This window comes from Nylanderia fulva, unplaced genomic scaffold (assembly GCF_048542155.1).
Source record: "Nylanderia fulva isolate GAGA-0341 unplaced genomic scaffold, ASM4854215v1 Scaffold9, whole genome shotgun sequence".
Classification (NCBI taxonomy): domain Eukaryota; kingdom Metazoa; phylum Arthropoda; class Insecta; order Hymenoptera; family Formicidae; genus Nylanderia; species Nylanderia fulva.
This window is the reverse complement of record NW_028191026.1, coordinates 3,211,830-3,238,513: the sequence shown is the minus strand read 5'-3', so window position 1 is coordinate 3,238,513 and position 26,684 is coordinate 3,211,830. Positions and strand designations below refer to the sequence as shown.

Sequence of the window (26,684 nt, the reverse complement as noted above, 5' to 3'; positions counted from 1 at the left end):
TTTTGTTTAAAATTCTAGATAAAATTATTAATCAAAATATAAAATTATAATTATTATTAAAAAATTAATTATTAGCAAAAATATAAAAATAATATATATAAAATGAAAAATAATTTATTATAAACATCTGAAGAAGTACTAATTTATTTAAATATTAAAAAATTGAAAATTTTTTTATGAAAATAAGATCTATAAGACCTTGAGTAAAAAGAAATCGTTAATAAAATTACAATCAAGGTTTTTTCAGGAAGTAGACTAATTATATAACTAGTTACACAGCTTTTTAAATAATTTTCTAAGTAATTTTCATTCATACCGAGTAGAATATATAAAAAGTGTTTAGTTTTTCATACATTCTTTTAATGAAGAATTTTTGTCCACAATACATATATTATATGTTTATCGAAAATTCGTGCTGCGCTTGCATTGAATAAGTTTCGCGATATTACATGCAGAGCGTGCACATCCGGGCAGATAAGCTGCCTCGACAATATATCCTACTTCGTGATAAATGCTTCTGCAGATCGAATTCCTTTAGAAGCAGTTGCAACTTTCGATATAACAAAAAATAAAAAACAGGCTTAATAAATATCTCAATCCCTTGAATTATTTTTAGCCCAAGCTAAAAGTTTCGCGATACAAATCTTCCCTCTTATACGTCACGCGAGAAATTTCAGAGAAATTTAATTATATAATTATATAAGTTTATTGTACACAAGTTTCTTTGACAGCCAGAATTTTTTTCTCTGCTGAAAACTTTCATTGTTAAGCCACTTTAGCCCAGATATGCAAAGTTTCTAAATCGTGTCAACAAAGAGTATATCTCGAAGTAGAGAGAATACACATGTAGTTTATATAAAATTATATTATCTCTACTTCCTCTTACAAGTTAAAGTTACAAATCTGATAACAGACTAGCAGCAGCAAACTAACTGACTCGAATATATATTATGTTGCTATTATATCGCCTCAGTCGTCAAAGAGTATGATAAACAGTAGTATATCCATGCAAAATACTGTGTAGTATATTATTATATAAAACCTTAAAGAATAAAAATAAATCAGCAAAAAAACTATAGAGAGAATGTATCGAAAAAATTTTGACCTAATCCAAATTCATTTCTGATTAAATTAAAATTAAATTGATTTGATAAATTTCTATGAAATAATGATCTCCTGCCAAAAATTATGAATAATATATTCATAATATATATTTAAAAAAATTAAATTTTGAAACATTGATATCTCAAAAACTTTATAGTAAATTGCAAATTTTTGCGATATTCTTTTCTTGATATAAAAATCAAATATACCTAATTTGGAGATTTCGAAAATCACATTTTCCCCAATAAATCGAACAACGGTTTCTCGTTATATATTGAAGAGATTCTAGTAGACTAGTAGAAAAGTAAACACAAGGAGGAAATGAATTGCTGAATTCCACGAAAGGACGGCACAGTCCATCTTAATTAGTCGTAATAAAATTAAAACAAACCTAGAGGAAATGTTAAGAAGCGAGACCGGAAGGATAAACGGGGTCGAGATGCCATTCGGAGACTTAATGCTGGAGGAATGCAACGTCATTTGGTCGGAATTACAGCACGCCAACGTCATCGGTAACTATGTCTAAGTATCGCCACGGCATAAATTCCGAATTAGCGGGAGTGCGCGATGATAAATCCTGGATTAGACTCGAGCAAGTAGTCCGAGGAACTTGGGAGACTTTGCCGAGGCGAACGAGAGTTGGCGAAAGAAAAATTCGATCGCGAACGCGTTCCTTGGCCGTCGGCCAAGAAACGCTCGGAACGGCGAGGCACGATTCGAGTAATTCATAATTCTAATCGTCAGATTGTGTGCCGCAGTGGATGAAGTATTCTCCTTAATATCGATCCGAGAGGAATGCGATGTTATCGATCATTATTGTTTAGAAAGAAATATGAGGAAACTTTTATTTAACTACTGTGAATTACTATTTTTTTATTTCTGCTCCAGTTTTTATCATATCTTCAATATTTCAAGTGTTTAAATATAATTATTAACAAATTCTATAGAATATAGTATTATAGTTATTGATATCACGCTAATTGATAACAGCAACTTACAATATTATGACGCGATTAATATAATAATTAGAGTGAACTAAATTAACAGATTACAATAATATAATAAAAGTTAATTAAAACTGATTTAATTAAGCAATATTTATGTCTTGTATAATATAAATACTACAATTGGAATATCGAAAGTAATGGAATAAATTTCCGAACCAAAAAAAATTAATTAAATTCATGTAATATATTTATAATCCGCACAAATATTGAAGTTTTACGATCTTGTTCAAATTCAATTTCATATCTGCATTAAATATTCAACATATTTAACTGTAATTATTTCGAGATTTAATTTTTATCATAACAAAAAATTGTTAAAAATAATTCTAGCGGATTACAATAAAATGAAGTACATAAATGAGAAACAATGTTATACAAATAAATAAGAACTTTATATTTTACGTAATTTTTATCGTTAATATTATAATGATCTCTATTATTTGCTGACATAGAGCATATTGGAAAACACAAAAAAAAGCATAAAGAAGTTATTAATTTTTATCTTCATTGTTACTTTTTCTCATATGTTACATTTTTCAGTATATGCATACACAGAGAGTTGCAAAAGAGTTGCACGACATAAAATAAAGAAAATGCAGATAAAAAGAACATTCTTGAAAAACTTTCAATGAGTATTCTCGGAAAATACAGGCAAAAGAGAATTTTGTTTTGCGTTTTTTCCGTTATAATAGTAAGTTAATTATCGTTATCGTTATCTTTTAAAACTTGTACTACTAATTAGAGAGAAAAAAATAATAAATTATAAAAATTATACAAGTCCTACATACAAATACGGATTAAATCCAGATTATTAAGTTTATGACAAATTCACGATAGAAGTAATCACAAAAATCTATTTTAAAAACACAGAATTGATCCAAAATATATCAAATAAATATAATTTAAATATTATGAGACATTATGCACATCTTGATAATTATAATTTATGTCTAATTCCATAAAAAATTTAGTTTAGCACACTATGTATAATAAAATAATACAAATAATAAAATATAATTAACGACAACGACCATTATTGCAATGTAGGATAATTATACGTTTTTTCATAAAACAAATGTTCTAGAGAATATACTTAGTTTCATAAGAAAAAAATGAAACAAAAAATATTGTTTTTTTTTTTCATAACGATTATTATCTCCCCCTCGGCTCCTAAAGCATTAGTGACGCAAAAAGCGTCCATGTAACATATACTGTAGCGTACTGGTACTCAACTAAGGGTTCCCTTAATGGTACAAGAAACAGCTAACGCTGTGTTTTCGTATTCCTTTTGTGTCATCGACGGTCGGAGACTCCGTAGTCTAGTACGAGGTCCTTTATGCGGTCATATATGAGGCTCGCAGATGCACCTGGTATCGTTATCTTAAAGATAGAGCGTCGTAAAATATTCTTTCGCGTCGCGAGCGTCTCTCGCAGAATATTTTCCGTGCAATAAAGAAGATAATAGGAAAAAAAATATCGCGATTTTCTTCCACGATCTTTTTATTAAGAAAAAAACATGGAAAACCAATGACTTCATTATTTCTAAAAAAAATGCATAACTAAATGTATGTCCATGAAAGATAAGAATGGTAAGGTACTAGTTCTAGAATACAATGAAAAGCTCATAGTTCTAGAATAAAATTTGTTCTCTAATTCTTTGCAAAATTAATTGATAAAAATTAATCTTAATCAATGACAATGATCATTTACTGCATAAAAAGTCACCGATTTGTGCACTAAACACAATTAATAATATAAAATATTAATAAATATAAAATTATATAATCATATTAACAAATAATAAAATATATAGAAATATCTAATTAAAAAATAAAGAAAATAATAATCTAATTAAAACAAAAATAAGTATCAAGTTATTACATTTTTTTTGGTAGTGTGATGCAAAAGTTTCTGTCACCGAGAGATGTAAGATAATCTCATTTCTATTCCTTCCCTTCCATTTTCTCCTTACAGAAACCTTAAATAAGGAACGGAACATATTTTGTGCATAATGCATCAAGAAAAATCATCTATTCGAACTATCGCCGATAATCCCCCATGCGATCTCACGGATGGTATAAATTCAACAGAAACGCCGTTTAATTAATGGTCAATATACCGTGGATAGTGGCAGGATTAAACGCCGCTGGCGTTTGACGTTATAAAGTTGACGCAGAGAGATATAGCGAGATCGGGGAGAAACAGCGCGACGTCGGTATCGGTACGAAAAAAAAAAATTAATTGAATATGTCGGCGAGGCATGAAATGTGGACTGACACAGTGGATTGCGGAGATAATTCTATCCGTTTAATTAAAAAAGATTCACATTTAATTTCGCACTAATCAACTGTAGTACTCTTTTAGCCGCGATAAGTGAAGAGGAGCGAAAGGGAGAAAAGGGGAGAAGAAAAGAGAGAGAGAGAAAGTTAATCAATGTCAAAAATCAATTACTTCGACATCGTCAACTTGATGAAATCATGGTTATTTTTTTATATATATAAATATATTTTATTTAGAAGTTAAAAATAAAAAAAACATACCTGTATTTTTTTAATTAAATAAAGATTATTAAATGTAAATCTATGAATCTATGAGTCACTTGAGTGAGGGATGTTAAGTGGAAAAATGCCACAAATAGTAAATTGATATTTTAATTTTAATGAATAAAAAATACTTATATAAAGGTTTTCGCAAACGTTAATTACGATTACAAAGTTTAAAAAAGCAAAATTAAATTGTTTTATACAAACAATTTATTTGAGCAATTTATTTATGGTGCAATAATCCTTACTTTTGAAAATAATTACACAATGTTATTTCGTTGATAAAAAATTAATTAAAAATTGTATTTTTTCTACCAAAGAGTAACCATTTACTTATGGCTCGAAAATTCCAATTCCGAGATTGCAATAAAACTAATAACTTTAAATTCATAAAAAAATAGTTCATATTTCTAATAATTTATACTATAATCATCTTTTGAATTCATCATATTAAAATTTACATTGACATTAAAATCGTAATATATAATCTTACAAATTCCTAAATAGTCCAAAGTACATCTAATTGATTTAAGATTTTTAGAAATATCTTCATGACGAATATATGCTGTGATCACTACCACTCAAGTAATTAACAAAAAAATTTCAACATTTAATAATTATTTTAATAAGTCGACGAAGATTCCCATACTATAAAAATTAATCCTTTGATGAAAAATTAAAAGAAATATTTAGTAGTATTTAATTTTAATAAATAATTTTATATTTTATATAAAATTCAAGTTTACAAATTATGAATTAGAAAAAAATCGTGAGTGTTAATGCAATTGTGTTAATGCGCTCTCGTTAGTTTGTACGATAGGCGAGATCTAAAAGAGCAAAACGATGTAACGTTACATCTGTGTTATGTTGCTTTGGGCACATAACGTTACTCTTAAAAATAGGGGAGGGAGCGAAATTCACTCGCATAAGACGTAATAGACTTAACTTATAAAAATGGAGTAAGTGCCAGAGAACTCTGCAACATTAATAGTGCATAATTTCACAAGGTATTAGAGACATGCACCTTGCACCAGATGTTGTTTCTAATGTCACAGCACCGTGCGGAGAAAAATTAATAAAACAGAATTTTCAACGGAGAAAAATATCAGTAGATGAAAACTTTTAATTACTTTTAATGAGAAAAATCTCTACTGTATGTCCAGTTTTCATCCTGTGTTTAGATATCATAGTAAGTTTAATCTCGATATGCGCTGCATATAAAGAAAGAAAAGAGAAGGAAGAGAGAGAAAGAGAGAACGCGAATGCGCTCTTCTATATACATTTTAGATTTCACGGGGAATTTGTATGACACTACATATAATTACATGCGGTAGAGAGGATTCAATAAAGTGTGTTAATTTAATTCGTTACGCATATTAATATCATCGTAATATTATAAGTACAATAAATATATATTTTGATTAAAGCAAAATTATTTTATATTATTCTATATGGTGAACAAGCCCCTCTCATCTGTCATAAATTATCGAGTTATCACCAATTAAAGAGCGATAAACAATTATGAATCTTGTAATTTGCAATATAATAATTAATTCATGCTAAGATATATAGCAATTTTCAAAATAACTACTAATGATAAAATAACGCTGCAACTACAAATAATTCAGTTCAAAGTCTAAAACTCTTCTATTAGCTTTTGGCAACGATATAAAAACACAGTGTTTCTCAATATATGCGTAGGTCTTTCGAATTCTGTTACGTTTCTTTCTCGCGGTAATAAATATTCTGGAATCATCTCGCAGTTATAGGGATGGGATTAAGTTTCTCACGAGTATTCAAATTGTTTGCACGATTTCGAACTTTTTACAATTACATCACACGGGAAAAAGTATTCAATTTCAATATATGGAATATATATTATTTCTATTACTCGAATTCTCTCTAGAGAATTAAATGAAATTCGATTATTCGACTCGGATTTTTAAGTACATTGAACATTATAAGTACAATAAATATATATTTTGATTAAAGCAAAATTATTTTATATTATTCTATATGGTGAACAAGCCCTTCTCATCTGTCATAAATTATCGAGTTATCACCAATTAAAGTGCGATAAACAATTATGAATCTTGTAATTTGCAATATAATAATTAATTCATGCTAAGATATATAGCAATTTTCAAAATAACTACTAATGATAAAATAACGCTGCAACTACAAATAATTCAGTTCAAAGTCTAAAACTCTTCTATTAGCTTTTGGCAACACGATATAAAAACACAGTGTTTCTCAATATATGCGTAGGTCTTTCGAATTCTGTTACGTTTTTTTCTCGCGGTAATAAATATTCTGGAATCATCTCGCAGTTATAGGGATGGGATTAAGTTTCTCACGAGTATTCAAATTGTTTGCACGATTTCGAACTTTTTACGATTACATCACACGGGAAAAAGTATTCAATTTCAATATATGGAATATATATTATTTCTATTACTCGAATTCTCTCTAGAGAATTGAATGAAATTCGATTATTCGACTCGGATTTTTAAGTACATTGAACATTATAAGTACAATAAATATATATTTTGATTAAAGCAAAATTATTTTATATTATTCTATATGGTGAACAAGCCCTTCTCATCTGTCATAAATTATCGAGTTATCACCAATTAAAGTGCGATAAACAATTATGAATCTTGTAATTTGCAATATAATAATTAATTCATGCTTAGATATATAGAAATTTTCAAAATAACTACTAATGATAAAATAACGCTGCAACTACAAATAATTCAGTTCAAAGTCTAAAACTCTTCTATTAGCTTTTGGCAACGATATAAAAACACAGTGTTTCTCAATATATGCGTAGGTCTTTCGAATTCTGTTACGTTTCTTTCTCGCGGTAATAAATATTCTGGAATCATCTCGCAGTTATAGGGATGGGATTAAGTTTCTCACGAGTATTCAAATTGTTTGCACGATTTCGAACTTTTTACGATTACATCACACGAGAAAAAGTATTCAATTTCAATATATGGAATATATATTATTTCTATTACTCGAATTCTCTCTAGAGAATTGAATGAAATTCGATTATTCGACTCGGATTTTTAAGTACATTGAACTCGATCCCATCTCTACTCGCGGGCCCAACCCACCGATCTGTCCAATCTCGCAAAATGCTCCGGAGGAGGCATCGGCGGGATCAGGTAACAGGAGAAACCTCGGCGATTTCTCCGTCAGCGATTACCCCCGTTGGTCTGGTCTCTCTCTTCGAATATCCAGATGGTCCGTCCAGGACATAACTCAGGATTTCACGTGCGCCGGTAACAGCACGGCTACACACGATGGACCGTCGGCACAGAGAGACGCATAGTGAATGAATGAGAGAGAGAGAGAGAGAGGAGGGAGAAAGACGCGCGCGTATACAGGGTGGGCTATTTTAATATCCCGTCCCAAATATCTTCATTTTTTTTACAAAAAAAAATTGTCGCACAAAAATTGTTTTGTTTTAAGTTGAAGAGGGACACAAAATAGCGAGATCAATTTGTTAACGAGACCTACAATTTTGATTAAAAAATTAATTTCGATTTCCAGTTAAAAAAAAGTGACAAACAGCGAACAATCTCCCGAAAGAGATACCATCTGTAAACTAATTAATATCGCTATCTCGCGTCCCCCTTAAACAACTTTTGCGCGAAACATTTGCTTAAAGAGACGCAGGAAAAAACGGTGGGATAATAAATGGCCCACCCTGTATACGCAAGGAGAAGCGGATGAAAGGGCGAGATATGGTAGTGGTAATGTATGCAATTGGACCGACCGGCGTTCACAGTGGATGGACGGTTGTTGGTCGGTTATGGGTGGTGACGCCAGGGCACGACACTGGATTCCGTGACCCAACAGGGGTCGAAAAGGGAGGGAGGACAAAGGGAGACAAGGGTCGTCGCATACACAATCGTAGAATCCCCACGTGGCGCGGCCGCGCCTGATATTATATGGTGTTTAGCTTGCCATGGGGTGATTTAACTTCTCTCTCCTCTCTATGTCTCTCTTTCCGCATGATCGCGTCGAGTTAAGTTGATCGCGCCGCGTCAAGAGCAGCCAGAGCGATAATAATCCGCGCACGAGTTGGTCGAATAAACGAAAATTAAAATTGCGCCGCAAATTTTTTGCCTGCGAAAGCGTTGTACGAGTTTCGAATTTCAGTTTCAATCCGGGGTTCTTTTTTTTTTTTTACTGCGATAATATACATTTGACGTATGACTTAAGCGACGTTTTAAAAAAATTGCGAAGGGAAAATTTCATATTATTCAATGGAGAGACACAAAGATTAAAAGTGATCATGTTTTTATCATACATATATAGTTTATATGTATGAAATAAAAAAGTTTACGCATTTTTTTTCCTAGAAAAAACCAAAATTTTACATATAAAATTTTTGCATATCAAAATAATTTATTTAAATTTAAAAATCCATAAAGAAATCCTACATAATTTTAAACGATTTGCTGATCAAGAAATTAACTTAATTAAACAATTGTAATATCGTAATTGCAAATTCTTTCAATATCTAAAATTAAATAAAATATATGAGAAATTGAAATTCTTTTCCCTATCCTCTTTTTCTCTCTCTCTTCATATTCCGTAAAACAAATATATTTAAATTAAAAAATTACTATTAAAAATTAGAAAGAGATTGGCCTCTTTTCAAACAAAAAAATGTAATGTAATTATAGTAATGAAATTCATAGCTTTTGAGCTCAAAACACGAACAAACATGCAAAAGAATGTCCTGCAGGTAAAACGTAAAAAGAAAAATATACCGGTTTTCCACTTTATACTTGTAACATGTTTAAAACGTGTTGCTCTATTATACGACTTCTATACTATGTATCGCTGGATTAAACAAACTTCGCATCACTTTAATTACCGCCTTAATCTAGCTCGCGGCTTCGGATCCGAATGCATCCTAACGGAATGTAGACGCAGGAGAGTTTCGTAAATGGTCTCGCTTCCTTATATAATTACTGGTCTTTGAAAGTTTAAGCGGTTTCCTACCTTGACGTACTGCTCGGTTCGCTTGACGAACGGTGTACTTCGAAGAGTGTAGAAGAAGAAAAGGAACGAGACGTTTATTGCAGTCATTCGGCTCGGCAATAGGAATAACTTTCGAGTAATCTAACCTTCTGCCTTCGCAATCTTCGCAAAATGTCAAGCTCACTTCGAATTTTTATTAATGTCAGCATCGATAAAAAAATCGTGCTTCTTCAGAAAAAAATCTAATTCCTGAGTTGCTTCTTTGTAACTCATATACAAAAATATTTTACAAAGCATATTAATATATTCCTTTTAATATAATTGTATTTCTTTTTACAAAGAATTGTAGAACGCACATGTAGTATGATTTAAAATTCAAAGTTTTTTTATATAAATTTATTTTACACGAGATATATAAAATAAAAGTTAAATTATTTTTATGTGGTTTTTTTATAGTTTCAAATTTAAATTTTACACAAAAGAGATACGCTTTTATCTTGGAAATTAGCTCGAATGAAATGTAAGCGTTATTTTAAAATTACAATTTAGATTAATCTTTCAAACTATTATATAACGATATTTCGACTAAAAATATGTAACTCTCAATATATTTCTCATTAAATATATAAATACATTAAAAATCATTTTAAAACTTAATTCTCATTAAATATTAAAACTGATATTTGAATTGAATGCTTAAAATTTCATAAAGAGAGATAAAATTTCAACACATGTTGCTAGAAAAAAATATTTGCAAAATATAAATTCGAGGGAGATAATTTTCAAATCAAAAACAAATTAACTTGCAATTTATTCGAAAATATATAGAGAATTGTTATTACGAGAAGACACCTCTTCATTAACATTAATATTAGAGTTCGCGGTCTATCGTTGAGTTTATTACGAGGACATCAGACATGCAAAGTTAGAAATTACCCGCTCGCCTAAGGCTGAGCCAGGTACAATTATATCGCACTGCTGTAATCTTAATTTGCATATGTTTGCGAGGAGAGTTGCGCCGCCGGCATAGTAATTATTACATCATCAGATTCAAAATCGTTATTTTAATTAAATAATAAAATATATAGCCTCGATCAACGCGTTCGCTTCTTCTTTTGTCACGCAAATAATTTCTTTAACGTAATATGTCCTAATAATATATTCGCGATTATTTGAAAGCCAAAAATTTAAAGCACTTACCTTTTGATAGTTGAGGGCGAGCAACAGATACTTCCTGTCGGCGGATAACTGATGATCAAAGCTCGACAACAAGGACTGTAAAATAAAGATTAATAAATTATTACAGAATTATTCATAAATGTTATTGCAATATAAATCATATATTTCGATTTTAATTCAAATTTTCACATCCTCAATAAATAGTTTATAACATTATGTGTATAAGTTGCTTTGTTGAATTTGGCTTTCGTCCGGAAGCACGAAACGCAAAACGATTATAATTTGCATTTAATGCTTAATTAATTTCCCGCGTGAATTAATGTTCTAACCCACCGTGAAGGATTAAAATGCAAACGTGATCGCTGCTCACTAATTACAACACGAAAAGTTAGTTCAGTATCTGTACAGGACCATATCGCATACAATGTACCTAAATACGAGAAGGTGCATTAATGCGGTGTTAAAATCTTAAAATATTCTATAAGAATTCCTTAATCTTTCAGATGTTTTTGTTTAAAATTCCAGATGAAATAAGAAAACTTGTAGATGCAACTTTTTAAAATAAACACCTTTATATGGGATGCGTTATCTAATGTTTTCAATTCGTACGATTACTAATATAATTATCAAGAATGTAATTATTTTAGCATTTTATTTATTGATTTATTAATATAAATTATAAAATTACTTTGGACAATATATATTAAAAATACAATATATCTAAAGATATATGCAAAAATATAAAACAAAAAGTATAATTTATTATGATCGTCTTAAAGAGTACTAATTTATTTAAATATTCAAACTTTTTCCACAAAATTTATACAAGATACTAAAAGATATCCAAAGAAATCACACGAAATCTTAACGAGAACTTAACTATCTCATCATTTTATAATGCTAAATAAGAATAAAATAATCAAAGACACGGTTTTGGAAAAAATTCCACGAATTCTCAAGATAAAAAAATCTCGGAACTGGACACTCCGACTAACTAATTAAAAAAAAGAACAAAATCACACAGTGAGTGAGAGAAAAGTCGGAAAATCTCTCGAGCCGCGATAATCGAAGGCCAAATCGTGCTCGTCCGTAGGATGGGAGCTTATCGTTGATATTACGCTTGTAAAACGAGTCGTTAAGCAGGATGGAAACGTACTGCGAATGCGGTGACGAGCGCATCAGAGGAGGCATTATGCCGGAACGCGGTTTGTCGAAATCACGACGAGTAAATTACGATCGTCCCTGAATGAGCTACGGCGGTGACCCTCTCCTCTAATGGGACGAGGTCGCGAGATCCGAGCGAGACTAGTTTCCCGGCAGCTGCCGCCCCGATCGGTGGACCGGATCAATCCGGGATGATAGTCCGCAGTTTAAGCCGTACCATCGCGATCGTAATAATACGGTAATAACTGTACGGCGGCCGACGAAGGCCATTATTACCTTAATAGGACGACAAGTTTATTCGCGTGATAAACGCGGTTAACGGGTCATGCTTCTGCCCGTTCTTGAGTTGTCAGTCTGGTAAGTGCTACTTTTTATTGACCTGTGAGAGCCTAACAGCGCATGTGGAAATTAATCAAGAGTCATGAGAGTTTCAGATTTTATTTGAATTAGGAAAAAAAGAATCCTTTCTTGATATATCTCTGATTGTGTATGTTAATCTTTTACAAATTATCTCGTTATATTAATTAATACACAAAAAATTTATTTCACGAATTAGTGTCATTAAAATCTTCAAGATAAAGTTTTTTTTTATAAATATTATATATTTTTAGAAATATTGTTTATTTTATATGTAATTATTTAATAATAATATATATGATATTATTATTAAAGTGTATTAAAAAGAATGAGATTGTGAAAAAAATGTTTAGCTAACATATTTATTATCATTGATGCATACACATGTTTATCCGGTTCAATAAAGTTCTCAGAAAAAAAAGATTTATCTCAGATACAATATCGGCATCGAAAACAAAGTGACACTGACAGTTTTATTATGTTACGTGGTAAAGTTATCATTCTATTAGAAACTTTCGGAACTCATTTTAAAGTGTTCTGCAGGGACAGCTTGACACGTACTAATAAACTTGTTACTCAACATGCAAAATTTTTATACGTAACGTACAGAAATAAAATGCAAATTTAATCTGTCATGCAGTTTAAAATTTATTTTTCGTACTAAAAAAATATGTATAACACGTGGATTAAATTTTATCGTCGTAATATCTTGAGTAATCACAGTGTGAAAAATTACACTTTACAAAGATAAACATATATATATATATATATATATATATCCTTCTTCAATATAACAACTCATTTTTAAACAATTTCAGTGCAACCATCATCCAATATATCATGAATTCTCGAGGAAAACCGTAGAAAGAATTTTATTTATTATGCATTTAGATGCAATTGTATCTGACGAGCCTATTCTCGGTGCAAGTGCATTCCAAGCACAAATGCTATATGTGTGTATATATATACACATATACATACGTGAGCAAAGCTACACGGAGCATAAACTCCCTAATAGCTTTCAGACTAATAGCAGGAATGTTCCGATAAGATTGCAGTCCGTCTAAACTGCAAGAAGGGTCGAGTTGCACTCGAAGATTTCGAACAATGCAGCGAACAGAAGACTTCATTTAACCTGAGAGAGAGAGAAAAAGAGAGAAACGACAAAAAAATAGTTCGAGAGCGTCACGCTGGTCAAAAGCCACTTTGCACTTTCATTTCAGTGCCTCTCTCACAATTTGTACCTAATTGAAAGAATTAGCTTGCTTCGCTTGTTGATTACGGCAAGTGTGATGAAAGGAAAAAGAGATTTCAACCGAGAGAAGAGATCGTCTTTTCATCTCATCGTTTGGAAAATTTCAAAGGAAGAAATTAGAGTATCATTAGCTTATTATGGAAATAACAAAGAACAATAAAAACTGATATAATTATAATTTTTCTCTATTTTTGTATATAATGCGGGAAAAAATTATGGCATAAACTTCGTATATCGCGATCATGCAATCATTTTCATAACATAATAAATCGAATTTTAATCAAAAGATTTCTTTAATAAACAATATTTTTGAATGTTGTACAACACGCAAGTATTGTATAACATGAAATCAGGCTACAGAATATTTTTACTGTATTTATCTATTAAAAATTTTAGAAAGGCTGTCAATGTGAATACAAATTTAAACAAGTTTTCAACAGGATCCAGAAAGAGATTAAGTTGCGCACAAAACACAAATATTAATCTAGGTAAATTAAATCTCAATTCGAGATTTCCTGAATCTCAATAAAATTCCATGAAACAATTCCCGCAATTTTCAAGCTAAAAATCCCTGATTCGATTTTTCCAGGGGGAGTAGCCCCTGTATATTTTCGTAAACCGCGAATCATTAAAAAAATGTAAAACAGTAATAATAATCGGAAATGACAGCTACGAGGGAAAATTAATCCGAAACAAATCAAAACCCAGATGTGGCAAAAACATGTACATACATACAGGGTGTCCCAGACCTACTGTGTCACACGTTAATGCAGATTCCTGAGGCGATTTGGAGACGATTTTTCCTCAGCGAAAATGTCGAGAAAAATCATCATTTTTTTAACGTTCCCAATTTTTGAAATCATGTATCTTTGTAACTAACCCTTAAATTCAAATTCCATTAAAGTAAACTTTACCTGAAATTAACTAAAAAATGTAGTTTTGTTAATAATAAATTTTTACAAGGCTTAGTTTACATAAAGCTTTTATTTTCAATCATTTCTAACTCGAAAATGATCAGTGCCTGGCCATTTTCACCGAGGAAAGATCGTCTCCAAATCGCGCGATTCGGTAGGTCTGGGACACTTTGTACGCGTAAAAAATAATTCCACTTCACACGATACGTAAATTCATCATTCGCGGAAGCTTGCGTGTCCCGAAGACACCCCGATGTTAAATCTCGAGAAGATGAGGAGCTATCGTAGCACACAGATGTCGTAATGAATCATTTTACAAGCCGGGATACCTAGCTACCACCCTATCCTACAACACGCGCGCGTTGCGCACGTGAACGAGGATCGTCGACGATAGATTGCGCGCGTCGGAACGTGAAAGATAACGAGCAATTACCGTCACCGGCCGCGATCTCTTCGGCGGGAATAACGACGAGGACGGAGAGAGAGAGAGAAGGATGTCGCCGATGCATTGCGGCGACCCGGTGTGCATTACATCCCTCTCTCGTATCCGCATCGCGAAATCATTTCGACCCTTCCCCTAGACCGTTGCCGATTTTCCATCAACCGCTGCTTTCGCATTCGATCCGCACGCGCGGCTTCCGTTTTCGTACACGCGCTTATAATGGGAAGAGCCGGTTTTAATTGATCGCGCGCGCGGATATGAATTAGAGCGGGAAAGAAAATTAGGGAGGAATGGAGAGAGAGAGATACTATGTATGTTTTCGTTGGTGCATTTCGGTCGTTATCTGCGATTTCGGAAGTGAAGCTCGCAGTTGCGACGGTTCGTACGATTAATTATTCGCTCGGCTATTCGTTCCAAGCGGTTTCTATTTAATCGCACGCATGTTAATGCAGCAATAATTGTTGCGCATACATTAGCGTGCGCGCGCACGTGCAGAAATATTCTCTCGCACTGGTGGAACGCATCCTATATGGTATTTATGGTATTAATTGTTCTAATAACACAGTGGCATGATATAAATTATTTTTATGTATTTCATATTATTGAGATATTATGATATGCATATCATTGTTTTATTCAATTATTATCTCTAATTATTTTCAATTTTGATTTTAAAATTAGCGAGCCTGATTTAATTTCGCATATAATTCAAGACAATGTATATAACGTGATATAAAATAATTATATTAGTATATATTATAATATTATATATTATATAATATATTTATATTATAAATACATATAATGTATAATATTATACATATTATAAGTATATGTTGTTATATTAATATTTCTAGTAGAAATGTAACATGGGATAAAATAATGACTCCAAGTTTCGTTATGAGCAGAAAATTTCTCGATACGGTCTGCTGAATATCATGCAAACTTTGGAGAGTCTTCTCTCTCTCACGAGAACTTTTATACACTTATATATATAACGTGGAGAAATCTGAGAAAACTTACGGGATTGTTGGAATCCAACAGGATCTTGGATGCGGCCGAGCTGACGTTGTAGATCATTAAATTACCTATCTCGTCCCGGTAGAGAATCTCGTCTCCTGCAACAAGAGAATTATACGTGTGTTGTAATTAAATTTACGGATGAGAAATGTGATATTCTTATCATGACGTTTCGCATATATTTTATTTTATATTCGCGTATGTTTTAAACGAGACTCTTTCATTCACAAAATCTCATCTTCTTCGCACGCATGTTGATTAGAACCAGGCTAAGTAAGCAGAAATACACATAGAGAAGCTTTGTGTAACGTTTAAATTTGTTTAATGAAATAACATATTCCAAAAAATGCTATATATGGGTGAGAGGTGTATTAAAAATATCCATATCTTATATTATCGAAATACAATAAAAAGAATATATATATTGTATTACTTAAAATTAAAATATTCATAATAATACATATTTCAAATTAGATGATATATTAAATTTGATAATATATTTTAAATATTTTTCTTTCTTCGCATACCTAATGAAATATCCCTTACATCTAAAAATTCTTTTCAAAAATTTTCCTTCGTCTCTTTAATCGCGATTTCCGGAAAACCGCGGCTACACTCGCTCTTTTCTCCATTAGGAACTATGAAGAGAAAAAAAAACGAAACCTCTCCGGTAATGATGATTGATTAATTGCTTCCACATCGTCCGATCGTCTTTTATGTGAGGAAAACCGAGCATGTAGTTTTCCTTTGAGCGCAATGAAAGTAGAAGAAAGATAGAAGGAAAAAAGAATAGAAAAAGGGAGAAAACAAGAGAGGAGAGAAGAGAAAAAAGGTACGAGTAAATTTCAAGATAGGCCGTCCTTCTCAAAAATCGGTTCTTCGCGAGACGACACTTCGTCGTTTCATCAATCTTGGCAGGATCGCCGCCGTAAAAATCCTCCGGGATAACAAGCGTTGAGTTAGGTGGCGATAGACCACGTGAGTAAGAAATATTTTTATCGTTATCGAAGAGAATAAAGCACGAGAGAGGGAAACGAACGAGTATAAGCGCGAGAAACTTCCGCAGAGCGCGAACACATGCCTGGAAAAACGTTCGTTCGACAGATTTCTTTTTTTTTTTTTTTTATTATTGGCAAAGTGAAACGCGGGAAATTTATGGTAAATGTATGGCGATGAGAATAGAGGGAGAGTAATATCTCGCGCGAAAAATTTCTTTTAATTGTCTTTGGATATTCGGCGATCGATAAACGCAGCAAAATACACGAGGTCAATGACGCTTGATTCAGTGACACTTAAAGAGTATGTCTATTCCAATTTCTTTATTCCTTTCAGAGAAAGATTCGACAAACAGGAGGAATATTTTTTCTCTTTTTTTTTCTCACACTCTTGTCTTCTTGAAAAACTTATAAATATAAATCAATTATGTACAAATAGTTTTCACATAATTTCTCTAAGGTTCTTTCTTAAAGTGCGCATGTAAAAAAATATATATTTATACGTCTAATACAATTTATTGAAAAATGATGATAAAGAATATCTATCTCAATAGAAAAATAATAAATAAAATTACATATATATATTTTCCATAACAATTTTCCTAGAATCCTTCTTAGAAGTACGTGTAGATAAAAAAAAGAGAGCAATCGTACGTGAGATACAGAGGTTTCCTCGAAATATCAAACAGACGCACCCCTTTAAATGCGACAGGTCTGCGTGTTTGCGGTATAAACCTCGTTCCGCACGGCTGCCGGTTGTTCGCCCGACCGACAAACAAGGGGTGGCATTGTATTGCAGAACGAATCGCACCGTCCGACGCGACACGGTGAGCTATTTCAACGTACGGATCGTTAGATCGCTCGGAGGAGATCCGGCTTTTTCGACGGTTCGGTTGCTGGAAAAATTTTCCGACGCGAACTTTGATCCTTGGGAAAAAGGACCGTTGATTTGCGTCTCGCAAACGGTTTTTTTCTTTTTTTTTTTTACTGACCTTGCTTCGTTTTCGAGAGAGAATTTGCATCCCCGTACGGCAAACAAAATACGAAAAGGTCGCCCAAACGAATCGACGTTATTTTTTAACTTGAAAAATCCGAAATCGTCAGAGTGATTACGATCTTTGGGAAACTGTCAATTAAATGATTTTTTTTCATTAATTTTTCTTACATAGTTTATTCATTTTAATGTTGATAATCTTATATTTAATGCAGTTTTGCGCGCGCAAAAAAAGGAAAGATTGATTTAAAACGCCCGAGAAGAAGCACATGTTCGGCAATATGACGCCATAAAAGTTAAAATACGATATTATGTATCAGAGAGAGATTAATTAACAAAGTTTCCCAAAGCGATATGGATGCGCGTTTGAAGCTCGTTGCCTCTTTCAACGTCAGTATAAGTTCCCATTACTTTCGTAATTGTTATCATGAGACATACATTTTAATATTAATTTCCAAGATGATGTATTATATCGCATTTTATTACCTTAAAGCAGCATCTTATCTTTAAGAATTACATTATGCATATAACGACAATATATGCGGTGTGTATAACGATCAGCAGATACAGATTCCTTTTTTGTAATTTAAGAGAATATAATTCTTGTAATTTTCTTGCAATTCTTCGTTTGTTTACTTTTATGTTCTTGCAAAGATACAAAAATTAAGCCCAGATTATATGATATAGATCAGAAAATAATATTTATTAACGGAAACGAGAGATGATGTACCAAAATGAATATTGCATAATTACATATAATTCGTTCAATCATTTCCTATTAATTAATTATGCAAAGAAGAAATAATAAATTATTTTGAAGCTTTTAACGTCATTTTAATTCCACTTAGTTTAATTTCATTAGGCAGATTTATTGAAATAATTTATCATTTTCTTTCTGTGTAATTAATTAATAGTTAATTAAACAAATAATATACAAGAAAACTATAATTTTTTGTTGATACAAAAGATATTGAAGAAATTGCTACATTATAAAATTATAACATTTTAAATTATAAATTTAATAAACTGAAATAATTTCTCCTCAGTTTATAAGTATTGCGGAATCTTTTTTTAAAATATTAAAAAAGTGTGATATATACACACACAATTCTTTAAAGATTTATATCATAGATAATATTTCCAACACATAAAGAAATGTGTATTTCTTCAAGGATTCAAGGAATAATAAATCTCAATAATTATACATTCAATTACAAGATCCGTGTATTATTTTATTTGTAATATTTACCTTTGGCTTTGACATCAATGATTCTCTTTCATCGATTTTAATATGCTTAAAGCATTCACGTTGACTTTATGCGTAATTAAACTCTGAATTGTTTGAAATAACTATGCATTTAAATATTCTATACCCTGCTATTTCCAATTTCTTGTGCAAAGCACTGGATTAAATAGAACTGTTTTGTTGCTCGAACAATTGAATTAATGATGGCAAATTAATAAGCGTTAAATCTACTGAGAAAATTATAAAGCCGTATTAAAATTATAAATAAATTCGCCTTTGTCATACGCAGACTACATAGCAAATTTTCATAAATAGTTTCGTGCGAGCGAAATCATGCTGAAAATTTTCGCACATAATTGCAATATATCGAGTATTTTCCAGCATAATAAAGGAAATAATAACTTTGTACCATATTCTATATACGTTTACGAACAAGATGTGTTTATTATTAACCTCTAGTAAGAGGAATTTAAAAAATATATTCAAAAATAATTATAAATCTGTCGTAGAGAAAATATTTTCAATATAGACCCGAAAAATATTATTAATCCTATTAATGTATCAATCAATTCTCATCAATCATAATAATTTGTTTTAATTCAGATTAACGAGAATTAGCTGTGAAAATAGAAATTCTGAGTGAAAATCAAATAATTTTTGCAAAATAATTAGATCCTCAGAATGATCGTTGACGAAACATATGACAAGTTGCTTTGTTATCGTGCTCTTCGTGTTGTTTGTCACTTAAATGAGACAGCGGCGTGGAAGATGATTTACATCGAGAGGTTCGACCGATTTCTCATGGCGGATAACAGCGTTAACGAGATACCATCGTCGTATCTTTACACGTGGGACACAACAAGAAGACATCCGGAGCGATGTAGTCCGGGAGCGATGGTTGGGAAACAGAGACCCCGACGTCTTCTGGGATTTCACGGCGACGGAACAACGGGAGGCAAAATGGGAGGAAGAACCGCGACGTTTACGATTTACCGCCACCGAGCGCGTATATCTCGCAAGAAATAGGCCGAAACGAAAAATGCAAACGAAGCGTGAATTTTATAGGTTGGCTCCCGCGAAAGCGCTATCAGGCAAAAATATCGCGCGTCAGACTGGTTTAAGGTCGAGTACTTTTTTTAATGGACCCCTTTACCCCATATCTCTCTCTCTCTCTGTATCGGTTGGTAAACGATACCTATTCTCGTGCAAATTCGCGAGTGACTAAACTTTTAACGAGATCTATTGTCGATGTAAAAAAAATTTAATCGAGGTTTTATTCGTCCATCTCTATCCGAGGCGTCAATTGACACGTATTGTATTTCCCAACGAGAATATCGAGCTATAATAATAATTTAAAATTTATTGTTAATATATGAGTTGTTTGAATACTTTTTTCATCAAATTCATCAACAGTTTCTACGAATGTAAATTAATGCTCGCGGCGGTTTAGGACTCACCCTCGAGCAAACGGTAAATCATCATTAAAATCGGGCATAAATAAATTTGTGCGAAACAATGCTCATTTAATTAATATCCGGGGAGGGGGAAGAGAGAAAGGGGGCGAATTGTTTCTTTTAATGTCGCATCATTACGTAATGATTAATGACGCGTATTACTCCCGCGTCCCGATTAAACCAACAACAGACTGGAATAAATTTTGCAGCTAGTTTGTCGAATCCCACATGCGTCGCCGGCCTATTTCCCGTGTCTATATTCATATACATGGTGTCCCAAAATTAATAGTAAACCTGTTAACGGCAGACCATTTCGAGACAATTTTTCCTTAGCGACAATGTCGAGAGAGGCCATCATTTTTTTGCATGTTCCCAATTTTTGCCATCATGCATCTTCGTAATTAAAACTTAAATTACAATTTTATTAAAGTAAACTTTATTAATAAAAGAATGCGTGATTTTGTAAATATTTGATTTTCCACAAGATTTAGTTTAACGAAAAACTTCTTATTTTTAACCTCGACATTTATATCTCGACATTTTCGTTCAGAAAAAATCGTCTCCAAATTATCCGAGGAATCTGTCATTAGCAGGTTTACCACTAGTTCTAGAACACCATGTATATATGTATCGCGCATATTGTTGAAATATGTTTTTGTAATGACACACATGCGCACGTCCGGCTGGTTGGTGCGTGAAATCTGGCACGGCTGGGACGAATTATATATATATATATATATATATATATATATATATATATATATATATATGTATATATATATATGTATATATATATACACGAAATATGCGCGACACGTTGCAGGGGACAAGTGGACCTGCCATACGTGTCATTTACACAACCATTTCAAAGAGAAACAGAGAGAGAGAACGGGGTCATTATAAGGTCACATCGCATTTTGCGATGTGGAAAAATGTTATACACAATTTTCGAATCTCATCAAAATATGATGTGTGCTGTAATTATAAAAAAAAATAACCTAATTAAACCAATTTCTTTTTATAGAAAGCAACCGAATATAGTTTACAGCTAAATAAATGCTCTTCAGATCTTATTCATCGTAATAAAAATAATAATAATAAAAAAGTATAATTAATTATAATATAATAATAAAGATAATAGTAAAGATATTATAAAAACATAATATAAAAAAATATAATAATATAAATATAAAAATAATACAAGTGCAGAAAAAGTTTTCGCGTTTTAATACAGTTTGTGTTATCGCCGAAAATTGTACTAGAACGAAGTTTCACATTGTAATTGTATTTGTAAACAGTTGCCAGCCGCAGTTATTGCAACTTACTTCGCTGCAGAAAGAATATCGCGTTTACTTCCGTCGTACAGAAGCATTATTCCTCTGCTAACGTTTGTAACAGACGCGCATTATGCTTTCGTACAATGAGAAGAGGAAATACGCAAAGTGCGACTATCAAGTTTTCTTAGGCGCGATGCGAAAGGGAGTTGCATTCTCGGCGTAAATTTCGCCGGTGATGCAAACGCGCACCTATTTTCTTTCGTAAACACGTGCAACAGGATGCACATTTTACTCCAAGTAAAATGAAAGTGAAAGATATGGGATATAAATCATCAAAACGCATGTTTTTTTCGTACGACAAATAACGGTGAATTAAACCCGACTAAAATTTTATGTTATTACAAAAAAAATATGAGCTATCTACGTTAAAATGATAAAATACTAATTAATTTTTGGTGTAATTATTTCTCTAGACATTATTGTATCTTGTATTATGATTTAATAATTTATCTTATGTATCTTCAGACAGTGATACATTTTTAGAATATTTATAATGAATCAATTATTTTGTTCAAACCAAAATTAATCACAAGGCATATATGTATATACATATATATTTCTAACAATGCTCGTCAAGAGAAAAATTAAATTAAGGTAGTGAAAGATTAAATCTTGAAACTTTTCTCAAAGCAACAATGGATCTCGATTAAGATCTTAGCGCGGCTGAACTTTTTGTATCGAAAGTTTCTGATTAGTTTGCAATTAGTCTCTATTATGTCATGTCCTGTCAAAATTTCTCACCATTGTCATAATATTAGCAATACATTAATGACTCGTCGAGAATGCGAAAACTAAAAACAATCTGTTACAAAATAAAAAACTCGTTAATAAAATGTAATTTCAGAGAGATTGCAATATATTCGAGTCTCAACAAAGTAATCATCAAAATCATTGTTCGATTTGCAACACATTTAGCTGAAAAAGATGTATAGCTGTTCAATTTATAAATATTTCATCAAACTGGAATTACACAGATAATTAATATTAAATATTTAAAAAATGCAAATGCACAAAGAATTTTCATTTTAAAATATTCATTTAATTAATCTATAAAAAGAAAAAAATAAAATAACTTATTAACGTGAATATGTATATTACTTACACGTGCAAAGTGTAACAATTCTTAAAATTCACACAATTATTATTTCAAATTAAATTAAATTATCTAATTAATATAATATTACGAGACCTTAATTAAAGATACACATTATATAAGTATTTAAATAAATTTTTTCTCTGTGATAATTTTAATGATCGATACCATTACGCTGTTGTGAAAAAAAACAGGTCATAATATTTGACGAGTTTACTTTCTTGCGCAAAGAATATTGTGCGAAAGAAACAGCGGATTTAACACGGAATATAATCCAGTTAGGATGGTAAAAAAAAAAAAAAAAAATAATATCGAAGCGATATGAGAGACTGACATATGCCGCGTTCTCGCCCAACGGAATCTGTTAGCGAAAGATAACAATGATCCGGTCCGCTTTGCTGGTAGTTTCGCGAGAAACGACGACACTTTACCCGGTGGTTATGGCTGTCTGAACGAATCACGCACGGAAAAAGAAACTGGCCTCACGGCCTTAGTCAACATGACTATAGTAAACATTCTCGAAACACCGAAAAAATCAGACACAAATTCCGAACAAATTCACGACGCGCGACATTCAATAGTTATTCATTGTCTTTGGCGAATAATAGCACGAGATATTTCTACGGTACATTTATAAAAAACGTGAGCTTTGTGTATTATCTCTATAGGCATTGATAATACTTCTGCAGCTGGAATAATATATTATTACAGGGACAAATATAAAATTTTTAATTAAACTACAGCTACGAATATTTAATTAAAAAATTATATAGCAAATAATTATGATAACATAACTATACTGCAGCTATAATAGCATAAATATTATTATAATATAATATAAATATAAAAATGACTATAATACAAGCTATATAAATTTTTAATTAAAATATATTTTAAAATTTTCTCTACCAACCGGGATTTCTAATTCATATTATTGCCTTTATAAAATACGATAATTTTAGTAACCTATGTAAAAGTCCTAAATAAAGACGACCCACGACCCTAAAATCAGGAAATCTGACTCTCTTTTTTCGAGAGCGGAAAAAAGCAAAAATAATTTTAAAATTAGATTCTCGTGCAGAACTATTAATTTTAATTTATCTATCTGTTTAAATTAATCTATCCGTTTTCCGATACACATTCAACAGATTCAGATAAGAAGAATTTATTGCATTTTGTAAATACATATTTAAAAATAAAATATTGTGCAATAATTATGTGTATGTATACTTTATTTCTATAAATTTGATAAATTGTACATCTAAAGCTAAAATATAATATTTGGGGGTAAACAAAATATTAAAATTTTTAATTAAAAATAAACAAATATTTTTAAATCTTTTTTCCAACTCAAGTTTCTAACTTATATCATAATTGCGTCTTCTGTAAACTAAAATTATCTCAATATGTAAAAACTCTAAATATAAAAATTAGAACAAATCTAAATCTCTTCTTTTTTTTAAAGCGCAAAAAAAATAAATAATTTTAAATTAGATTAGTACTTCGAACTATTAATTTTAACTTATATTAAATTAATACATCCGTTTTTCGGGACGCATTTAACAGATGAGAGGAATTTAGTGCATTTTATAAATACGTACTTAAAAATAAAACATTGTACAAAGATAATGAGATTCAAAAATGCCAAGAGCTAAAATATTCACGTAGTTATTTAAAGTGAAAATCTGTCAGAAAATAAATCCGAGGGTGTGAATCAAACGAAATTATTTTTAACATTAAACGGGTCAGAATATAGTATAACGACAATACAAATTTAAAACTGCAATTTCATAGAAGAATTAATCACACAAAGATATTTAAAACGTAAAATTAAAAAATAAAAAAACCAGAAATTGTTTACTCAATTATACACTATTTTAGGAAACAAATCGATTTCAAACTTTAAAAAATTTTCGTAAGTAATAAAAAAAAAACGAAAAGATTTAAATTAAGTACATGCATAAAAGAAATGTCTAATAACTTTCATTTTCACTCGATATTCTCTCTCTTTAAGTCTATTTTAACAGTTGAAGATAAAAAAAAAGAATGGGAGCTTTTGATGATGCAGCAACCTTGAGCGTTTTATCTCGGATTTCCCATCTTTTCTAAGATTCCAATCCGCGAGTGATATAATTCGGGAGTCTGGTATGTCTACCTAATCGATCAATACTTCGGAACTTTAACTTCGGAATGCAGAAATCCATTCTACATACATTTGTGTGCGCATCCTTTGTCCTCTCTTTTCAGATCCCTCCTATTTGCTACACATTTCCGCGTTACTCGCGAGAATTTCACGCCAAGAATACGCTGATGCTCGTATTCATCCAAGTGAAATGGATATGGAATTTACATTTAAAGTAGTAACGGATAGCAGTAACGCGGATTTCACCATATGCATCCGCGGAACAAGTTTCGCGACTTTATTTTACTTTTCCATTCGTTTGTTCCAGTCTTATTATCGTATTTGATTTTCAAGCAACTTCATTATCTCACTCCACATAATTATCGCGAGGATTAAGATTTATATATCAATCTTTTTTCAAGCCTGTGTATGAGAATAAAAGACAAAAGGATATTAATGGAAGATGGAGCTCTTCACAGAGAATAAACGAAGGAAAATCGAATGAAAGTTTCGAGACGGATATTGAAATAATATTAAACGTGCGCGATATCTAATAAAGTTGAAAATTATATTTCAGTGCTATCGCATGATAAGAATATCAGAGAAGGTGTGTGAGAAAACAAGCTGAAGAGTGAAAAGTGTTGCTCGTTAATAAGCATCGCACACGACACGACTTTGCTTTTCTACTCTTGTATACCATATACAACATCGTAATCTACACATTCGCCTCCATTGGGGATAACTTCGCCATTTTGGGAATTTTTCGCAAACATTATTGAAAAAAATACACTTTTGAACTCGTTGAGGAAAAACTAGGTGAGTAACTCTTTTAAGTATTTCCGCAGAAGCAGAAACTACTTTTTCTTGTTGACAATAGCATGCAAACTCGTTTTATATCTATAAAAAATACACAAAGGAGAGAGTCAATAAAGATATTTTTTGGCTCCCCACAGGATTTCCCAGAAACAATTTTTTTATATATATTTTACGATCATTCGAAATGTCAAAAATAAATATATATATATATATATATATGTTTAATGAGCAAAAATATTTTATTAATTCCCTTGTTAGAAAAGAGTTTAGTGATAAACCTAATAATTAATATTTAATTTCGATGATATAGATTGAATTTTTTCCTCGCCCTAATCATTATTTTTGACATTCCTAATGATGATGTATATTGAAAAAATTGTTTTTTTGAAACTTCTATGGAGGACAGAAACGTCCTTATCGATCTTTTTCCTTTTTTTTACATATCCTTCCCCTTTCCAGGAGACTTCCAAATTTCCGGAAATTTTAAATTCCCCACAGAAGTGGGACACGTACGATATCCTTTTACGTCCACGTTAATACGATTCTGTGGGAGTTACGATGTGTGTTTGACCGAAAGCAGTCGCTATTTCGAAAGAGCACTTCGAAAGAGTAGAGTTACAAGAGTTTGTGCCAGTTTT

General features: G+C 31.5%; 1 protein-coding gene across 7 annotated transcripts in view; it reads right to left on the bottom strand.

Moving 5' to 3' along the window:
- LOC114930018 (dipeptidyl peptidase 4 omega) overlaps positions 1-26,684 on the bottom strand; it is a 373,400-nt gene that overhangs the window by 93,569 nt on the left and 253,147 nt on the right. For all 7 annotated transcript variants that reach the window (XM_085489791.1, XM_085489793.1, XM_085489795.1 and 4 more), the window contains 2 exons: positions 15,993-16,087; positions 10,859-10,933 (listed from right to left, as the gene is read on the bottom strand). In XM_085489791.1, the coding sequence (XP_085345917.1) occupies positions 10,859-10,933; positions 15,993-16,087 (170 nt within the window). The remainder of the gene's footprint in view (positions 1-10,858; positions 10,934-15,992; positions 16,088-26,684) is intronic.